The sequence below is a fragment of the Antedon bifida genome, chromosome 4 (genome assembly GCF_963402885.1).
Source record: "Antedon bifida chromosome 4, ecAntBifi1.1, whole genome shotgun sequence".
Taxonomy (NCBI): domain Eukaryota; kingdom Metazoa; phylum Echinodermata; class Crinoidea; order Comatulida; family Antedonidae; genus Antedon; species Antedon bifida.
In genome coordinates, this window is record NC_136229.1 from 6,257,137 (window position 1) to 6,278,999 (window position 21,863).

Consider the following 21,863-nt stretch of genomic DNA (forward strand, 5'->3'; position numbering starts at 1 on the left):
GATGAAAATGTCTTTAGTAATAAAACAAATGATTGCAGTATCGATGTCATAGGTGAACTTTCAACAAGCAGACAGCAGAAAGAAGTTGAATTAACTGAAGATGAAATTCCTTAATAGTAACACATGACTATAATGTCGATGTCACAGAAAACTCAACAAGCAGACAGCAGAAAAAAGTTGAAGAAACTGAAGATGAAATTCCTTAATAGTAACACATGACTATAATGTCGATGTCACAGAAAACTCAACAAGCAGACAGCAGAAAGAAGTTGAATTAACTGATGATGAAATTCCTTAATAATAAAACATCACTACAGTATCAATGTCACAGAACGCTTAACAAGACCATACAGCTTAAAATTTCTTCTAATATGAACACTTTCTAAATACCCAGTCAGCTGCAGTTACTAACTAGTTTTGTGTTTACATAAAAGACGGAGCTAATTTTCATATCAATTATCAATATAGTTTAAATATGTAATTTCTAAAAATGGTAAATTTTATATTTCAAGTATCAAATCTATTGATTGATAAATTAGTAGTAAGTAAAGATAAATAATTTATACATTTGTTAATTCAAGATTATGGGATAAACGTTATGTTGTATATACATTTTGTAGATAACTTTACTAAAAGTTGATTTTAAATTCCTACATAATTGGAAGGTATCAAGCTTTTTTATATAAGTTTATATAAGATTGTTTGTTGTGAATTTTTTTAAAAAGCACCATGTAATATAATATGCTTTTAGCATTTAAAAATAACCTAAGCTTATATATAAGCATACTTTAATCACTAATGGTATGCATATGCACAATTTTTTTAGTAGTAGTTTCCCTAAAACAGACCTAGTAGCAAAACTGATAAAAACATTTTTGATTTTCCAGAAAGTCTAGTGTTTAGAATATAGTAGTAAGAAGGAAATTATGAAAAGTCTGAATACTGGAATTTACTAATCGTCAAAAAGTCATGGTTTTTGTTGATTACAAAAAAAGTGTCTAATACCATCAATATATTTTTGTTCGTTAGTATACAAATAATGAATATTTATAAGTAGGATAGAATATTTTCAAGGCGGAGCCGAGTTAAAAATAGAGTAGTCAATTTTTTATTGAATTAAAGCATAATTATACTTAGTTTTAAACTCAGTTTTGTACTAGATTTAAATTTAACCTAATATGAAAAAAAGTAATAAATATAGGCATATATTATTTGTAACTGGTAGTACTATTTTAGAATAGATACTTTTAGATACTCTCATGGCAAAGTATTTGTATAAATAGGACATAATTTCTCCATTTGAATAAATCAAATTTCTTTCTCAGTCATAAAGTGTTCGGTTTGTGTTTTGTTTTCTTACATTAAAAGAATTGATGAGAGGGCAGTATGTACATTTTCTTCTAATTTTCACATATCCCAGAATGCATTGGTTTACAATTATAGAATTATATAAACATAAAAGGGATAGTATCAACTATGGCTATTATACAACCACAGGTTAAACAACCAACATTATCTAAAAATAATATCTGAGGTCATAAAATCATAATATAATGAAGGAAACAATACTTACTGCAGTTTCCTATATTCATTTATAAAACCAAAATGTTTACTTTCCTTGTTGCAACATTATTGGAGGTTATAGTATACAAACTAGAAATCAGTTCTCTATATTAACATTGAGATCTCAAGATATTTTACAAAATGTCTAGGTCAACTCTTCTTCTCATCCTTGTAGCAGTGGTTTGTATGTTGGATGTCATTGTCACTGATGTAAGTAATGCTGTATGGTGGGCATATAGAGCTGAAACAGAGAGCCCAAATTTGTATCGTCTAGCAATACTACCATCAAGTAAACAGTTTGATGGGAATACTCATGGCAAATATCCTGATAACAATAACATAGTGAATTGTCAACTCTCGATATCTTTCAATGTACAAAATGGAATATACACATGTCAAGATGGTGAAAATAAACACTATTTAGTTCCCTCAAGTCATCAAGTTTATCAAATCGATGAACCAAAGTTGAAAGCTTCATGCGATTCTGAGAACATCGTTAAAGGACCACAAGTAAATATCACATGTACTTTAATAAATGAAAACAATCATCAAATTGAGGAAGAGATACATACAATCACAACTGGATGGATCCAAGGAAGAAATAACACTATACAGTCACATGATGTATTATCTAACTCAAGGTTTAACCACACGTTGACTGGTTTCCAAACTGGAGATGGTATATTCTTTTATTGTATTTTTAAAAAGTTTCCTGATTCAATCAAGTATAAATGTTTCACAATAATACTAAATGTTCACCCTCGATTAATTGTGAAAATAAAAAGATTGTATGAAACACATAAACTACTTTTGGATAAAAACTGTTTTAAATGCTATGCAGAAGGTGGATCTGGTAAAATGAAAATTTACAAATGGACTTTAAATGGAGAAGAACGTACAGTGGATGATCACAACCAAGAGAAAGATGAAAGATGCTTTAACAATTTACCAGCTGGTAATCACACTGTGAAGTGTCTGGTGAGTACTGATGTTCAGAAAAGATCTAATGAGATAGAATTTACAGTCAGAGATGTGGCCTACCCATGCCCAACACAGCATCAGGATACAACAGTCGAAGATGTTATGTCAACAGACACAAAGATGACTATGGTACCTCAACAAGAAGCCACAGATATTAAGTTCACAGGAACAATGAAAATGCCAGTTAGAAATACATATATTCCACGTGAAACACCTACCCAACAACTTACAACCCAAATTAATAATAAAGAAACCATTTGTAACGATGCTGTTGGCTTACCAACCATACTATTGGCAACATCAACTGCCATATTTGGTTTTGTTATTATTGTGTTACTTTACCTACTTAAGAGAAAACATCACAAGAAACGAGAACCTGCCATGCACTATCAAAGAAACACTGACAATGTCCAAGAAACTTCAAATGTTGCACAGACCAGTGCGCAAGAAGAGGTATACTATACAATTGAAGATAAGGCTGAGAATGTGTATACTGATGTGACAGAGAACAATAAACAGTGTACAAATGGAAGCAACGAAGTTGATAAGAATACAAATGATGCAGAAATACCACTATACTTTGTACTTGAATCTTCATAAATTGTTTTCTATAACACATCCACCACTTGCAATGAGAGTACTTTCTGCTAATACAGTAATAACTTAAAAGTCAAAGTAAATAACTGTTTCTGCTGTATCCTCAAAATACCGTAAAGTACTGAATTCAGGGAACATTTTCCTAGTGTAGTGTAGCAAGCAAAAGTTCAAATTATGTTTCCTAATTAAGACTTCAACAAAAATATATTTATTGCTAATCAAACTTTTCAAATGAAAATTTTCCCTGGTATTAGAAAACATGTTGATAATAAAGTGAACCATTTCTGCCAAAATTAATTCTGATGTTGATAAAGATAAGTTTTCATTATAATCAAAATGACTTTCAGTCAGAATTCTGCATATACCACCATATTTTCTCCTTACTTTAGGCTCATATTATTAAAAGGCTTTAATTTAAAAAAATAAAAAAAACAAAAATTCCCCTCTCCACTTGTAAATAGACATTATAGATTTTTTGTCTTTTGTGAATTGTAATTTTCACATTATTTGAAATATGCTGTAAATATAAAGAGCTGTCATACATGTTTCCATTTATTAAAATTTCTACCATAACAAGAAAGATGCTTATGTATGTTTTCCTAAAACAAAACCAATCCCAAATATTTCAAAGAATCGTGGTGTATTGTTTCATCTTATGCTGAATTCAGGTTATCTATTGACAAAGTAAATAAATGTGTCAATGATGTGCGCTCCTGGATGCATTAAAGTTAAAATTGAATTATGCCAAAACTGAATTAATTTTGTTCTCACCACCTAGATTCAACTTTAGTTTAGTGGAAGTAAAAATAGTGGGGTGCTGTTACCACATCATCTAAGGTTGTTAAAAATTCATTTTGATGAACATCTAAACTTTCTCAAATAAAGTTAATTTTTATACAATACAATACAAATGCTTTTCTGGATTATTTTATTGTACAGTGTACAGTGGCTAACCAGCAACTTGATTTACAGTAATATATTGTGTGCAACAACAAAAACAACCACATTTTCCTGTTCTAGGAATTAGCTATAGTTGAGCTATCAAAGGCAAAGCCAACTACTTCAAGGGAGTGTTGCCAACCCACTTCCGGTGAGAAGAATATCAAACACTGCATTCAGAAGAAACACAATAATTAGATTTGAATTTTAAGATAAATACTCTTTAGTTGTATTTATAAAAAATTAATAATGGGTAATATTAATAAACATCAATATCAAAACCGATGGATTGGTGTTTGGGTATTTTACTTAATTTCAGTTAATTTTGCCCATTCAGTAGTAACCATCACAAGTTTTTAGTCGTGACTCTACAGCTCACTATGTTGGTAGGTCAGTAAACACAAACTTGAGCACACGACCACAGCCATGTATATGGCCTTGTTAAATTACAAACATGATATAAAAAGCAGACTATGTATGTATGTATGTGTGTATGTATGTATGTATGTATGTATAATGTAATGTAATGTCAGATCGTTACTTGGGCCAATATGGACCACCTCCTTAAGGTTCAATAGAAAGTGATCATCAGCTCTTAGATTCTATATGGAGGGTCAGATTCTGTGCCATAAGCATTTGGGAACAACATGTAGATTCCAGCCAAAACATTATTCGTTATACCATCAGCTTTTACCACAAAAATATTTATGAAATATGAAATTATAAAAATGTTCTTAGTTTAATATCTTAGGAAATGCATAGGTACTTCTTGTTTCCAATAATAAATATATAATGCTATAAATTAGCAGATTAAAATTATCAAAAAAAAACTTTTCGATTACAAAATAGATTAAATATATTTTTTATATAATCATATAATACAAGATCAAGAAATAAGATAATAATTTGTGAACAACCAAAAGCAAGCACTAGAGTTTGTTTCTGTTTCACAATCATCACAATTTATTTCTTGAAAGATCACCTTATTGATTACAAGATCAGCAACAGATAAGAAATACTCAAAATCACACACAGTATCATTTACTTGAGGTGAAGGCATTACATAATGACCAGGTCATCACTTGTTCTCATCCTTGTATCAGTGATTTTTCTCCATGATGCCAGTAACACAACCGTAGAAGGCGTTATAATGTGGATTTGGAATGAAAATTGGGTTACATCACATATTCATCATCTAGCAATACTACCATCAAGTAAACAGTTCAAATTTCCTGACAAGAATAATACAGTGAACTGTAATCTGTTTATATATTTTAATGTACAACAAAGTGTAGGATTATACACATGTCAAGATGATGAGGATAAACACTATGTGGTTTCTGCTGACACAATTATTGGGCTCCCAGTTTCAAATTTTGGGCGTACTATTATTAGGTGTAAAAACTTTGAAAACATCATTGAAGACGAGGAAATACAAGTCACATGCACAACAGATTTACAATATACATTTAACACATTAACAATAACAATGGGATGGATCCAAGGACAATATGTAAATATGGAGTTATATGATGATTTACAAAGTAGTATGTTAATTTTTACCCTAACTTTGACTGGTTTCCAAGCTGGAGATGGTGTATTCTTTTGTTGTTCAATAGGTGATTTCACCACACAAATAACTTATCAGTGTTACACATTGATAGTGACTGTTCATCCTCAATTAATTGTGGAAATAAAAAGACTTTACAAAACAGTAACACCAGAGGTTCATATGGAAACACTAGAAGTCCATTGTTTTAAATGCCACACCGAAGGTGGATCTGGTAATACTACAATTTACAATTGGACTTTAAATGGTGAAGAACTTATTACAGAGGATGACAACCTTTGGAATGATGAAAGATGCTTTGAGAATTTACCAGCTGGTAATTACACTCTCACGTGTCTGGTGTGTACTGATGTACAGAACAGGTCAGATGAAATATATTTTTTTGTTCAACCCTGCACATCCATTTTAGTAGCAAATGAAGTCCCTGGCTTAACAACATCAACAATTGGCTTAACAACTAGACTATTGGCAACATCGACAACTTTACTTGGGTTTCTAGTAATTCTGTTGTTTTACCTGCAAAAAAGAAAGCATCACAAAAAACCGCAAAACAAATATTATCATAGAAATAATGACATCAGTGACAGCGACAGTGAGATTCCAGAGGTCAATGGTGTACAACAACAAAGACACAATGTGACAATTGGACAAATCTCAAGAAACCAACAGACAGACAGTGAAGTGATCTATTATGAGATCAAAGACAATGAGAGACCATCCACAAGCAACAACAGATAAGCAGGTTCTCAAAACTTCACAGATCATGTATAATGCGGTATACAACACTGATGAAATGGAAGATGTCAAGATTTCTAATAATGAAATAAACAAATACTGTATTGAATTTACAGATGAAGACAATGAAAAACCATCAACAAGCACCAACAGACAAACAGATTCTCAAACAACTTCACAGATCATGTATAATGCGGTATATAACACTGATGAAATGGAAGATGTCAAGGTTTCTAATAGTAAAATAAATGAATACAGTATTGAATACTCAGATGAAGACAATGAGAGACCATCAACAAGCAACAACAGACAAGCAGATTCTCAAACAACTTCACAGATCATACAGTACAGTACTGAATTCACAGATGAACCCTCAACAAGCAGACAGCAAAAGGAAGATGAACATTTCTTTACTAATGAAACATCTGGAGGCAGTATGAATGTCACAGATGAACCCTCAAAAAGCATGCAGCAGAAATGTAAATATGAAATATTTGTAGTATGAAATTTGAAAAAAAAAATAAAAAATTAGCATTTCATTGCCTACTGTAAATATGCATCACTGCTTTGATTAACATTTTGTAGAAAACTGTGGGTTGACAAATATAAAATCACCCAGAACAGACCTCTAGAATAGACAATAAAATTGTGTAGAAAGGAAGAAAAAAACCAAAAATAAACAACATTTGAAATGATGCAGAACACCACATTACTTTGTACTTGAATCTTCTTTTTTCTTCTTCACTTTGCTACCACAGATGAATATACTACCAATCCCCATATTTTTCTGGATTTTTTTTTTATTGTGAAAAAGTGTACTTGACTTGATATTTAATATTAGTATGCGAAAAAACCAAAAAAAACAACCACATTTTCATGTTCTTCTTTACAAAACACGACGGGAAGCCACAGAATGGTTCTCATGAATAATTTATGCATGAGCTTTAACAAATTGGGCGGAGCCTAGCGTGAAATTCTGTCGTCTTAACTTTTTAAAGACGATAAAGTTGCCATTTTCCCGTTTACAGAGAACGAATAGAAATAATGTACTAAACATTAAATATACAGTTCAAATTATACTTAAACGTGGAAATTTCAAAACTCTAAATAATATTTTAACTTCTAATTTAATTGTTTAACAATATAACGTTTTTATTAGGTTAAAATGGCTGTGTTAAAAGCAATACATTCTGCACAGCGTTTGAATGGGAGGCTCCTAGCTAGGAAGGCTAGGCCTATGCTGTTCCACCAGAGCCAAGCAATTCAGAAGTGTCCCACGCCGCGAGACAGGGGAGGGAGAGAGATACTGTCGGTCGTCGTCATTCGCGCAAGGGTGTGTAATTAATAAAACGGCTATGTTGACTGTATATGATTTTACGCTCTAGCGAACACAGGATATTTGTCGTCATCCCCTAACTGTCGTGTTTCGTAAAGTCCCTATTGACAACATAATAAAAAAAGACAACAGCACTTCAAGGAAGTGTTGTCAAACCACTTTCTGGCGAGTAGAATCAAACAATCTAAACATATTAATTAGCTTTTGATATATACTCTTTAGTTGTATCTATCAATATCTATACTGTAAACCAAACAATAATGGATCATTTATGGGCGACAATGATGGGCCATTTTATGAAGGTTCAACTGAGAGTGGTCATGACAATGCTTCATTCAATCTATATTTTTCATGATTCAGTGTCATGATCATGATATTCAATGCTGTGATTTTTTTATATCATGCTTTATAATGCTGTTATCTTTATTATCATTATTCAATGCTGTGATCTTTTATTATCATGATTTATAATGCTGTGATCTTTATTATCATTAATTCAATGCTGTGACCTTTATTAACATGATTTAATGCTGTTATCTTTATTATCATTAATCAATGCTGTGATCTTTTATTATCATGATTTTTAATGCTGTGATCTTTATTATCATGATTTAATGTTTTCATCAGCATTTTTCATGATTTAATGTTTTGATCTTTATTATCATGATTTAATGCTGTGATCTTTATCATGATTCAATGCTGTTATCTTTTATTATCATGATTTAATGTTTTCATCAATATTTTTCATGATTTAATGCTGTGATCTTTATTATCATGATTTAATTATTTGATCTTTATTATCATTATCCAATGCTGTGACCTTTTATTATCATGATTTAATGATTTGATCTTTATTTATAATGATTCATGCTGAGATCAATTATGATTTAAAAATTAATGTTTTGATTTGTATTTTTCATGATTTCATGTTTTTATCATGTCACCATTGTTAATATTAAACAAATAATTCATATTATAAATATTAAATGTAAAATTTTCTTTAAAACTTACTAGTACTTTTTGTTTCTATATTTAATGAAACTATAGAATATTACGATAACAATTATTTTTAAACGACTTTTGATCACAGATAACAAGATTATACGTTGTCTCAATATAGTTAATACAAGATCAAGAAATAAGATAATAATTTGTTACCAACCACAAGCAAGCACTAGAATTTGTTTCTGTTTCAGAATCATCACAATTTATTTCTGAAAGGTTCAGTTTATTGTGTATTACAAGATCGGCAACTGAAAATGTTCACACAGGATCAGGAGACATTTACTTGAAAGCGGTGAAGGCATTGTATAATTGATGTATTATTAGATCAAGAAGAGATGAGGTTTACTAAAATCAAAAGATGAATTGAAAGAGGTGAAGGCATTGCATAATGGCCAGGTCATCACTTGTTCTCATCCTTGTAGCGGTGATTTTTCTCCATGATGTCAGTAATACAACTGTAGAAGGTTTCATATATTGGAATTATACAAGTAATGATACATCACATATTCATCATCTAGCAATACTACCATCAAGTAAACAGTTCAAAGGTCAAATTTATGGAAAATTTCCTGACAAGAATAATACAGTGAACTGTAATCTGTTTATATATTTTAATGTACAACAAAATGCAGGATTATACACATGTCAAGATGATGAGAATAAACACTACGTGGTTTCTGCTGAAGCAAGTTGGCTCGCAGATTTAGATTTTGGGCGTACTATTTTTAGGTGTAAAAACTTTGAAAATATCATTGAAGACGAAGAAATACAAGCCACATGCTTTTTACAATATAGATTTAACACATTAACAATAACAATGGGATGGATCCAAGGACAATATGTAAATATGGAGTTATATGATGATTTACAAAGTAGTATGTTCATTTTTAACTTAACTTTGACTGGTTTCCAAGCTGGAGATGGTGTATTCTTTTGTTGTTCCATAGATGATTTGACCACATACACAACCTATGAGTGCTACACATTGATACTGACTGTTCATCCTAGATTAATTGTGGAGATAAGAAGACTGTACAAAACGCAGGAAGTTCATATGGAAACACCAGAAGTCCATTGTTTTAAATGTTACACAGAAGGTGGATCTGGTACTAGTACAATTTACAATTGGACTTTAAATGGAGAAGAACTTACAGAAGATGGAGAAGAACTTACAGAAGATGGTGACAACCAGGAGAATGATGAAAGATGCTTTAACAATTTGCCAGCAGGTAATTACACTCTCAAGTGTCTGGTGAGTACTGATGTACAGAACAGGTCTGATGAAATAGATTTTTTTGTTCAACCCTGCACATCCATTGCAGAAGCAAAAGAAGACGTTCCTAGCCTAACAACTGCGCCATATGCAACACCAACAATTGAGATAACAAATATACTATTGGCAACATTGACAACCATATTTGGGTTTCTTGTCATTATGTTGGTATACCAACAAAAAAAGCATCACAACAAACCACAAAACATATATTATCATAGAAATAGTGACACTGACAGTGATTGTGAAGGTGACATTGAAATTCCAGAGATCAATGCAATACAACAAAGACACAATGTGACAATTGGACAAATCTCAAGAAACCAACAGACAGACAGTGAAGTGATCTATTATGAGATCAAAGACAATGAGAGACCATCAACAAGCAACAACAGACAAGCAGATTCTCAAACAACTTCACAGATCATGTATAATGCGATGTATAACACTGATGAAATGGAAGATGTCAAGGTTTCTAATAGTAAAATAAATGAATACAGTATTGAATACTCAGATGAAGACAATGAGAGACCATCAACAAGCAACAACAGACAAGCAGATTCTCAAACAACTTCACAGATCATGTATAATGCAGTATATAACACTGATGAAATGGAAGATGTCAAGATTTCTAATAGTAAAATAAATGAATACAGTATTGAATTCATAGATGAAGACAATGAGAGACCATCAACAAGCAACAACAGACAAGCAGATTCTCAAACAACTTCACAGATCATGTATAATGCAGTATATAACACTGATGAAATGGAAGATGTCAAGGTTTCTAATAGTAAAATAAATGAATACAGTATTGAATTCACAGATGAAGACAATGAGAGACCATCAACAAGCAACAACAGACAAACAGATTCTCAAACAACTTCACAGATCATACAATACGGTATTGAATTCACAGATGAACCCTCAACAAGCAGACAGCAAAAGGAAGATGAACATTTCTTTACTAATGAAACATCTGGAGGCAGTATGAATGTCACAGATGAACCCTCAACAAGCAGACAGCAAAAGGAAGATGAACATTTCTTTACTAATGAAACATCTGGAGGCAGTATCAATGTCACAGATGAACCCTCAACAAGCATGCAACAGTACTTGAAGATGAAATAGATGATAAGATTTCTAAAAATAAAACGCATTATAGTGTAGAAGAAGATGACTCGTCTTGGACAACTACATAATTATGTGCAAACATCCACAAAATAAAATAAAAAATGTTGTCTTATATAAAGCTAGTACAATGTTCTAAGCGCTTTACATAGATCAATAAAATCCTAAGATAAAAAATGAAGAAGAAACAGAGGAACCATTTACACCGCTCCATTCTCCAGAACTTTGAAGCTTCCATATGAGAGCTTGCCGGAACAGAATTTACAGGAGCTCAAGTGAAAAGACATCTGTCTATTCTATCCTACTAAAACTTTTCAAAATTTATAATTATAAAATATATGACTATGTTAAATGGGTGTCACAATTAGAAATAATTGAGTCAAGTTTAACTGTTAAGTACATTTTAAAGGAACTTTGTATAGATTTTTATGTTCAATCAAGTATTTTCTGAACCAAATTTCCTGATTTTGTTTTTAAGTTATTGCATCCATCAAATGTATAGATCCTAATATTTGAACAGAAAATTTTAAAGCAAACATACTTTTGACTACCAATTTTATGTATCTATGATGTTTGATTCTAGTGTTATTTTGGTTTAGTAATTTAGTAACAATTTAGTGTAACTGTAAGAATGATAAGTGGAAGCTAAGTATCATACATTTCTGTATATTTTATTTATACGAACAATAACATTTTCTTAATCTTGAATGCGTGTATTTTAAGTACCATTTTATTTTTAACTGGTTTAACCTCTATTAATTATTTAGTTTCTGAAATGTTTTATTTGAAATTTAAAAAACATCTAATGTGAATTAGACTTTAGTTGATAAGCAGTCACTTTCCTATTACCGGTAGAAAAATTAAGCAATTAATATTTGTATATAATTATCAGTTTTTTGGGAATTTTTTTTACAAAAAGCTGTATAATAATAAAATATTTTTTAAAAAAGATAGACTTTACAAATTCAATACATTAAATTGATAAAATAATGTTTTTTTACAGTAGAAACCCTAACTAGATTTGAACTCGTCACTACGGACGAGTTAGGTTATCCGCTGCGCCACGTGCCTGTCATACTTAGAATGTTGCGCACAGAAAAACAATAATGCCATTGTGACATGAAGAAAATTAAATATTATTGTACCCTCTATTTTGTGTCTAAGTTTATACAGTATACATTATACTGTATACATACTACATACAGTGCAGAATAGGTGGAAATAACAGAACCCGCCTTTTATTTCAATTTTTAACATGATGACGTCATCATAATGAAACGCTTCCAATTTTGGAAGGGAATTATCTGAGCAACAACATATTAACGTGTTGAAGAAATTTGGATACGTAGAATATCGATGCGCGCTCTTTTAAATGTCATGAAGTATAATGCAAAATGTGAAAATATGATTTTTATAATTCAATTTATGATGACGTCACAACATCCGATGCGCAAAATTTGTACATGAATTCGTATCTACAATTCAACAGCTTCCAGAAAATGTTTTAATCACGAGTATCACTTTTTATTCTGAGGAGCTATAACATATTGAAATTTACTGTAATGATGAAAATAAGTGACCCAAGTGTTTCACGCTTTTGATCATGACAACATTATTTCCACTCTTTTCCTTTTTTTTTCATTACTTCTTACAAATAAGTTGACACGATTAATAAGAATATGTTAAAATGGTAAAAGGTCTAAATACTTAGTTTTTTAAAGAAACTGTATTCTAAGTATTGCAATTAGTAGCACAAAAATATGACTTTTAAACAATGCATTAAAATAATTTTTTATACATATTTAAAAAAACAAAATAAAAAAAAAAAAAACAAAAAACAAAAAAAAACTTATATTAATTGTAGTCTTAGAAAAATGAATGCGTACCTGGTATTTAGGGTTGTTTATGTATAGATATGAAACACTTAAAGTGGCGCACTTGGTATTTAGGAGTGTTTATGTATTAGATATGAAACACCTAAAGTGGCGCACTTGGTATTTAGGGTTGTTAATGTATAGATATGAAACACTTAAAGTTGCATACCTGGTATTTAGGAGTGTTTATGTATTAGATGTGAAACACCTAAAGTGGGGCACTTGGTATTTAGGAGTGTTTATGTATTAGATGTGAAACACCTAAAGTGGCGCACTTGGTATTTAGGAGTGTTTATGTATTAGATGTGAAACACCTAAAGTGGCGCACTTGGTATTTAGGAGTGTTTATGTATTAGATGTGAAACACCTAAAGTGGCGCACTTGGTATTTAGGAGTGTTTATGTATTAGATGTGAAACACCTAAAGTGGCGCACTTGGTATTTAGGGTTGTTTATGTATTAGATGTGAAACACCTAAAGTGGCGCACTTGGTATTTAGGAGTGTTTATGTATTAGAAATTATCGCACATTACAATATACCTGTGTGACACCTACCTAAATTTGAAAATAAATATTGACTGAAAATGTTTTTATTTTAAAGAACAAATTTGCATTAAATTCATTTTTTTTGTACTATTAAAACATATTTGTCATTCGTTCATTTCAAGTGTCCCCTTGCAAAAATGGATATTAGAGATAAAGACAATGGATATGCAACGTGTCGCATAAAATCAAAACAGCTTATAATTCGAGAGGATTCATGGTTGACCGACTTTGACGCAAGTACAGACAAAAAGCGCCAAAACTGAAGCAATGTCTCAGTAACACTGTTCAATGACATTGATTAATAATTTATTTGTAATAAACTTTTAATTAACATGAAGTCTCAAGTTACAATCGAATGAATGGTATACACCTAGCTTTTGTTCAGCAAAGAGTATGTTTTATGAAAGGATCATATCAAATTTTTAATATCAGCAGTGACTTGGTCATTTTTCAGGTTTAATATCTAACACTTTCACAGCAATTTAAGCATATGTAGAACCCAGTGTTTTATTCATTCCTTTATTCATATTTGTTTCAATTTTCCTTTTGTTTCTTGCTCATTCATGTGTTCATCTAACTACCATTCATTCATTTTATATTGAATGATTTAATCACTTAAAAAGTGTGAAACAATTTCTACTGGTTTCAAAGTATTAATAGTTAAGCCAACTATAAACAGCTTCATCTAGTAAACAGCTAGTCAGTTGTTTTCATGCTAGACTTTACCAGAAAATCACAAAGTGGTACAGAGGAGACCAACCGGCAACAACATAACAAGAACTGACGAAGTGTAGCTGTTAGCTAGACGAACCAATCTTTGACGTAAGTTTATTGCTAGTTTATTTCATCAAATATTATTACTTTTTAATCGTGACACCACAAAGTGACTCTAATGTGACTACTGAACATTATAGATGTAAAATTGATTTTATGTTTTCACAGGCATAACATACTAGTTCATTAATTAATTAAATTACAATTAAACAACACCTTTTAATAGCGGAATTGTCTAGCTTTAGAGTCTAGGAAATATAAAATCTAAATGAAAATTTCCTGAAGCTAAAATTACGTATTTTGTAAAAGCTCTCTAATTAATCCTGTTTTATAAAGTGGTTGTCAGTTTCACTAATAGTGGTGCCACAAACGCAATGTGCAGATGAGAATCCAAGATAACGTGAGTCAACAACACAGCTCCACAAATTTTTATCTAAAGAATATGATTATTGTCTAGCTAGCCCCCTCCTACTTTTTTTTTATATTACAGAATTTAGAATTTATGTAAATGGAACTGAGAGGACTTGCAGTACTGTCAATTTTGGCTGTTACATATTACATTACTTGTGGTGAGTAACAGGCTGTTTTTCCGCAGTCAAAAATTAACTGATAATTAACCGATAAAATACATGTGGAAACGGGGTCTAACCAATTAAACGCGAGAAATTTAACCGATAATTATCTAATTCAAATCGGATAATTATCGAATAAATGCAATAAAGTTTAACCTTTGACCTGAAGGACAAATCGTTGCGTTATAATTGGGCTCTTGGTTGTTCAGTAATGTCTGATCATGCGCACTTTATTTTTTTATTAATTATCTGATTGGTTAAAAAATTAAGCGATAATTTTGGCTGCGGAAAACATGGCCATAGTTTAGATGAGGATTAACTTGAATACGAAGTAAACATGGTCTTATTTATTTATATTTCTTATTAACCTAAAAAATAGACCTAACTTAAATCACCAAGTTGCACGTCAAATGGCCTAGTTTTTGCTTCATGACGCAGCAAGCGACTGCACAACTGAAAATCATTTTGCGTACACTTAGATACATGTGCAAATACACTAAACAACTGATGTTTGAAAATGAGTAGAGCTGTAAGCTGTATATAGTAGCAGTCGTGTAACACAGAGGGAAAGAGCCTCTAAGGACCTCTTACTGCAGCTCTGGGGTCTCTGGGTTTAGCCAGTGAAAGACATTATGGCACATGCTAAGAAGAATGTAAAGAAGTACATTGTAGAATATTTGTATCTTGGGAACAGTTTTTTTTAAACTTCAGTCTGTCAAAAAGGTCGATTAAAATCATAATTTATTTTCAGGTTGTCCAACAGGATGGCACTACAACGCCTCATTTTCTAAATGCTACTGGGTCACGAACACTTCTGGTACGTGGCTAGACATGTCGCAAGAATGCCAGCGTTTGAAAAGTAATTTGGTTGAAATTTCAAGTGAAAGTGAAAACATGTGGGTACTTCAGAGACTCACTGAAGATTCCACATCAAATGCCTCTTGGATTGGCTACTTTGATGATATAGATAGAGATGGTATATTTGAGTGGATGTTGAACACTTCAAGTTATGAAAGTACGGTTTTTATTATTCTTTTATTCAGTTCTTTTGATATTTTGCTCATAAATTTAAAAATCTGAAGAAACAGCTTTCATACAAATAATAAATATCACAAATATCACAAATTAAAATTAATATTTTTTTAATCCATGTTTATCAATTTTTTATATGCCCAATCAGAAGCTTTTAAATTAAAAGTATGTTACTCACTTCTCTAAATAAACGAAAGTTACATCATCATTTTAAGACTTGTGAAAACAGAAATGATAAATATTTATTTCTTTTTTTAAACTGTTTCTACTAGTCCTTAAAAGTCGTAATTAATCTTTCAGATTGGCAACAAGGCCAGCCCAAACATAGTAACGGTAATAATTGTGCTGCTCTGTTTAAGCACCATGGTGGTACTTGGCGTGATCAACACTGTTACCGAAAGAATTGGGTAGCTGTGTGTGAAAAATGTATGTTTCAATTGATACAGTACAGTAGAAGATAATTTTATCTAGCCTAATATTTTTGTTTCTTTTTCTGTATCAAAGTCTTATTTGATGCATGAACCACGACTACTACTGTGCTATGTTGTACTAATTACTATGAGAATAGAAAAGATCCTAGTTTATTATATTCTTTAGGTTATACAATCCCTATTAAGGGAAACCTTCGTGACCCAGAAAAGTGTCCCCTTAATAGGTGACCCCTAAATAGGGGTCGCATGTGTTAAAATATTATTGCCCATGTTGGTTTCAAATGAAAGTTTCCCTAATGTTCCTTGAATAGAGGTGTTCAAAAAGAGAGGGTTGAACTGTACTCCCTTTATAAATGATTTTCATATCGAATTAGTCTCCATATACTGTATGTACTGGTACATGAATAGAAAACATTTGTAATATAATTCAGTGAGGCTATATACCTCACAAATAAGATTTCATTTATTTTAGCCTTTATACTACCAGAAGCAAGCAAACCTACCAAGCAGTCCAAATGTCAGAAATTGGCCGTCAATAAGAAATATTGTATATGTACATTAAACTAACAACTTCCAACCAGTAGGTAAGTTTTCAGACACTTTCGGCAAAACTATTGACGAAAGCCAACCAATGTACCGCGCAGGCACATAATTCATAGAAGACGTTTGAGACACAACTGCCTAAACTGCTCAGCCACTCGACTCCAGATACAATATAGCATAGCGTATAGTATATAATACACATAATAATTATAAAAAGCAGTGCATCTCTCCATTCTCAACATCCTTAGTTGTGAACATGGTATATGTATTGGAATACCATATCAGAGTATCCAGGTCTAGAATATTCAATTCATGCATAGACACAGTTTACAGCAGATTTCATCACATTGCTTGTACTACAGATACATTTTCTTTTCAGACTTTCAGTAGGCTTTTATCAACCTTGAAAAATAACTATAACAATAATTACAACTATTATCGTTGTTATGACTGTTGTCGAAAACAGAAGTAGACACAGAAATAAAAATTTGTTTTGTTTTCAGTTAAAAAGAAAATAATAATTTCATAGCCTGCTTTCTTTACAGATGCATTAACATCATTTGTTTTAGTATTCATGGAAACAACAGTTTACTAAAGTAACGTCAGAAAAAATTCTTAGTAGAAGTGAAGAAATTACAATGACCAGGTCACAAGATATCCTCAACTTCATAACAGTGGTTTGCTTCTTGAATGTCAGTAATATCATTGTAGAAGGCGCTGTTCTATGGTGGCTATATGATTGCTTGGACACATCATATATGCGCTATCCAGCAGTATTACCATCAAGCAAACAGTTTAAAGGTAAACATCCTGATAACAATAATACAGTGAACTGTAATCTGTTTATATATTTCAATGTAGAACAAAGTGTAGGAATATACGCATGTCAAGATGACGAGAATAAGCATTCTTTGGTTCCTTCAGCAGAAGTTACCAAAATCTCAACTAAAAAGTTTATGTATCTTGAATGTGAACATTTTAAAAACATTGAAAAAGATGAAGAATTAAAAATCACATGCATCAAGAGATACACTCGAGTAAACACAAAAGAATTAACAATAGGATGGATCCAAGGAAGATATATCAATATGCAGTCATATAATGTTAATAGCAGTAGCTTAAGTATTAGTCAGACATTGACTGGTTTCCAAGCTGGAGATGGTATATTCTTTTATTGTTTCACAAGTTTCTCCCAACATGTATCTTTCGAGTGCTACACATTGATACTAAAGGTTTACCCTCGATTAATTGTAAAAATATTGCATAAAACATCTGAACTATTGCATGTGAGTACACATTGCTTCAAGTGCTGTGTAGAAGGTGGATCTGGTAATAAGACAATTTACAATTGGACATTGAATAGAAAGAAAATTACAGAGGATGGTGACAAGCAAGAGAAGGATGTAAGATGCTTTAACAATTTACCAGCTGGTAATTACACTGTCAAGTGCCTTGTGAGTACTGATGTGCAGAAAAAATATGATGAGATGCAATTTACAGTCAAAGATCATAGACTTAAAACTACTTCTCTTTCTAAATTGATTGTGAAAATAAAAAGGTTTTACAAATCACCAGAAGTTCATGTGGATGCAAATTGTTTCAAGTGCTACACAGAAGGTGGATCTGGTAATAAGACACTATACAATTGGAGTTTGAATGGAGAACTTACAGAAGATGGTGACAACCAAGAGAATGATGGAAGATGCTTTGAGAATTTACCAGCTGGTAATTACACTGTTAAGTGTCTGGTGAGTACTAATGTCCAGAACAGGTTTGATGAAATGGAATTCACAGTCAAAGATATTGTGCCAACAGCAACTAAACATCAACAGTTGAATCACAATGATAAGGATATAACTATTATTATACTTGCAACTACAACTGGGATACTGTTAATGATACTTTTACTAGTATTGATGTATACACTTACTGTGAAGCAAAGTCAACATGATGATACTATCAAAACCTTAAAAAGCAAACCAGATAAAACAGAAGGTGAAAGAATGTATAATGTTAAAGATAGTGAGATGCCTTCAAAGAAGGGAGAGAAGATAACAGAAAATGAGCAAGAAAGCAACTATAATATCAATGAAGTGAATGAAGAAGCTTCTACAAGCAAGCAAGAGGAAGGAAAAGAATATTACAACATGAAAGAAAGTGAGAAATCACAACCAACTACAAACAAAAAGAAGGTAGAACAAATGGATGATGAGGAAATCTATTATGAAATTAAAGATGATGATCCACCTTCAACAAGCAACCAGCTGGAATTATTATGTACCGAGAAATCTAGCAACCAAGAAAAGAAAACTGAACATTTTTTTGCTTAAGTTTAATAATGACATGTACGTTTCTAGTTTTAATGTAATTGATTGAATCAAAGATGATAAGAAACAGGTAAACAGAAATTACAGTGAGAGCAAAGCAAGTAGATACTAAACAATTTGAAAAAGAAATAATCTTTATCAAATAAACAAAAGTAATGTGAGCAGATACACGAATCAAAATTGTTAGTAATAAGTAAATTTAATTTCATCTTTCTAACAAATGTTAGCATTATAATCAAATAAAATCATGTTACTTTTAACAGAATAAATCATTCAATTGAAAATGTTAATGTTTATAATGTATAAAATTTAAAATGAATAATACATGATCGTTTTTTGTGACTTTGTATAATTCTTCAGTTCATTTTAATAAATATTTTCATTCAATGAGGAAATGACACAAAATATTACCATTGAGTGTGCTGTATAAAAAATAAAATTTCAACTTGCAATAAATATTAAAAGTAAATATAAATATACATAATTAGTAGATTTATAATCTAGCTTAAATATTAAAAATGTATTGTACAGTACTGTAAAATGTAATGATCAATCAGTTCAGATCAATTGAACTCTTATGTTATTGTGGTTTCAAAATACATAATACATTTTAAGGAAATAAACCTAGTTTCGTTTTTAGTTGAGAAAATGAATAATCTAAACAGCGTATACTTCAGATCATTACGATTCTTTCTTTATGATTCAATATAGAAACAACAGTTAATTTCTAAAACAACATCACAGAAGAGTTCTGAAGTTTATTGAAAGAAGTGAAATAATATACTATGAGGTCATCACAAAATATTACTTTAGATGACAAAGAACATGGCATTATTTTCTTTACTGATATTTATGGCATCAATGTCACTCACAGGGAATATTGCACAACTGACATTGTGATATGATAATCCATTGTGATAGCACAAGGAAAATACCACATGTTAAGGGTCTTTTACGCCTGTTCCAGCACGGTTCTGATACGGCAAATCAAACATCAATGTTTCGTTTTCACATTGCTATGCATCGACCGATATTTTCAAATGTGAAAACGAAACATTGATGTTCAGTTGGATTTGCCACCACCTGACCAGAACATGTGTGAAAGACCCTTTCAGTCTTAATAGTTGTGAATAAAGTATGCTATGTACTACTGCAAAATAATAGTGTCATAAAAATATAACTGTGATATAAAAAATATAAATTTAAAGACAACATAACAAACTAACATTGCTGAAAATAAATAATAATTAATAGTAGTATTAAAAAAAAGAAATCAGGGAGTAAAACTATGATTTAAACTTTTGCTTGACATACAGAGAGTAATATAGTTCAAAGTTATATTGATTCCTAGCTACCCGAAAAAAAATGCAGAATTGCGGTAAAAATTTAATATGATACAGTTTTTTTTTACGATGTTTTCCGTTGACACAAATGCTTAGAACTTGAAAAAATAGTGATCATTTTAATAAGCGGATAACAAATTTGCATCATCTCATCATGCCTTTCAATCACGGAGCGAGTATTGTGACAAGCAACAATAAATTTTAGTTAAACAAGACGATACACGTAGCATAATCTTTTCCTGCTATTTTATGTAAATGCTATACATTATTTTAGTTAAAAAATGTTAAAAAATTATTTAATTATTTGCTAAATGAAAATACTGTAGAAAGTCTGAATTTGTGAAAGAATTATATTTCCTACCTTTGATATAAATATTGTATTTACAGCTGGATTGTGTACAAAATTCTGTAAGATGTGTAACCGTTCTGATTGGGTCGTTGGTCCGTAGATGAACGGCCTGGTGAAATAAGATAACACTGGTTAATACTTTTCACTATTGATTGATTGATCACTTTATTTCAGAATAAAAATTCCATATATTCAACAAACAATACAAAACGGAAAAGAACACTAAAATAGGATTTTCTCCCATTAGTGGAGAGATTGAAGATCATAACAGATATTTCTATTAAATGTGTGACTGGATAGTAAGCTAGATGGTGTCCTTACCACCCTATACAAGAAAAAAAAATTGGTTTAAGAGAAGTCTCAATTAGTGGCGTAGCGCAGAGGGCACTGGTTTAGGAACTCAAATGGCCCTACAATGCTAGAGGCCTTTGAGGTTTTTAGCCGGTTTTGACATTTTAATGCCTGTTGTTTCATTTAGGTCCTTGCTCAGGAACCCCTGTAAGCTTCAAGCCCCTGGGTTTAGCCAGTGAGCGCTCATAACTGTTACGCTACTGGTCTCAACAACAAAAACAATTTCACTCCAAAAGCCTTGTAAGGTTGTTGTATAACATATTGTGTTTTTGTTGCTATGTAAACTACCCTACAATATGTATGTGAATAAATATGGCTTAAAAATGAATGTAATAACTAGTATGTCTACTTTGTCCCTTTGAAATATACAAAACAATAACATTTTGGGAATTCTATTTTTTTTCTATTTTTCACCTCATTAAACTTACTTTTCCATAGCTTTGGCATAGTGAATAAGTGCGAAGACATTATCTGAAAACACGATCACTTTGTCGTTGCGTTGCTCGTGAAATTTTACTAAAAACTGGCAGGCTCTGAACTTGTTAGGATTCATTACATATACCAACTATAAAAAAAATAGACAAACTAAAAT

General features: G+C 31.3%; 1 protein-coding gene across 5 annotated transcripts in view; it reads right to left on the reverse strand.

Moving 5' to 3' along the window:
- LOC144841290 (general transcription and DNA repair factor IIH helicase/translocase subunit XPB-like) overlaps positions 1-21,863 on the reverse strand; it is a 76,633-nt gene that overhangs the window by 48,020 nt on the left and 6,750 nt on the right. For all 5 annotated transcript variants that reach the window (XR_013612008.1, XR_013612007.1, XM_078697570.1 and 2 more), the window contains exons 14-15: positions 21,700-21,836; positions 20,933-21,029 (exon numbers count right to left, since the gene is read on the reverse strand). Coding sequence is in view for 3 of the 5 variants with exons in the window: in XM_078697570.1 (XP_078553696.1) it covers positions 20,933-21,029; positions 21,700-21,836 (234 nt within the window). In the remaining 2 variants the exon portion in view is untranslated. The remainder of the gene's footprint in view (positions 1-20,932; positions 21,030-21,699; positions 21,837-21,863) is intronic.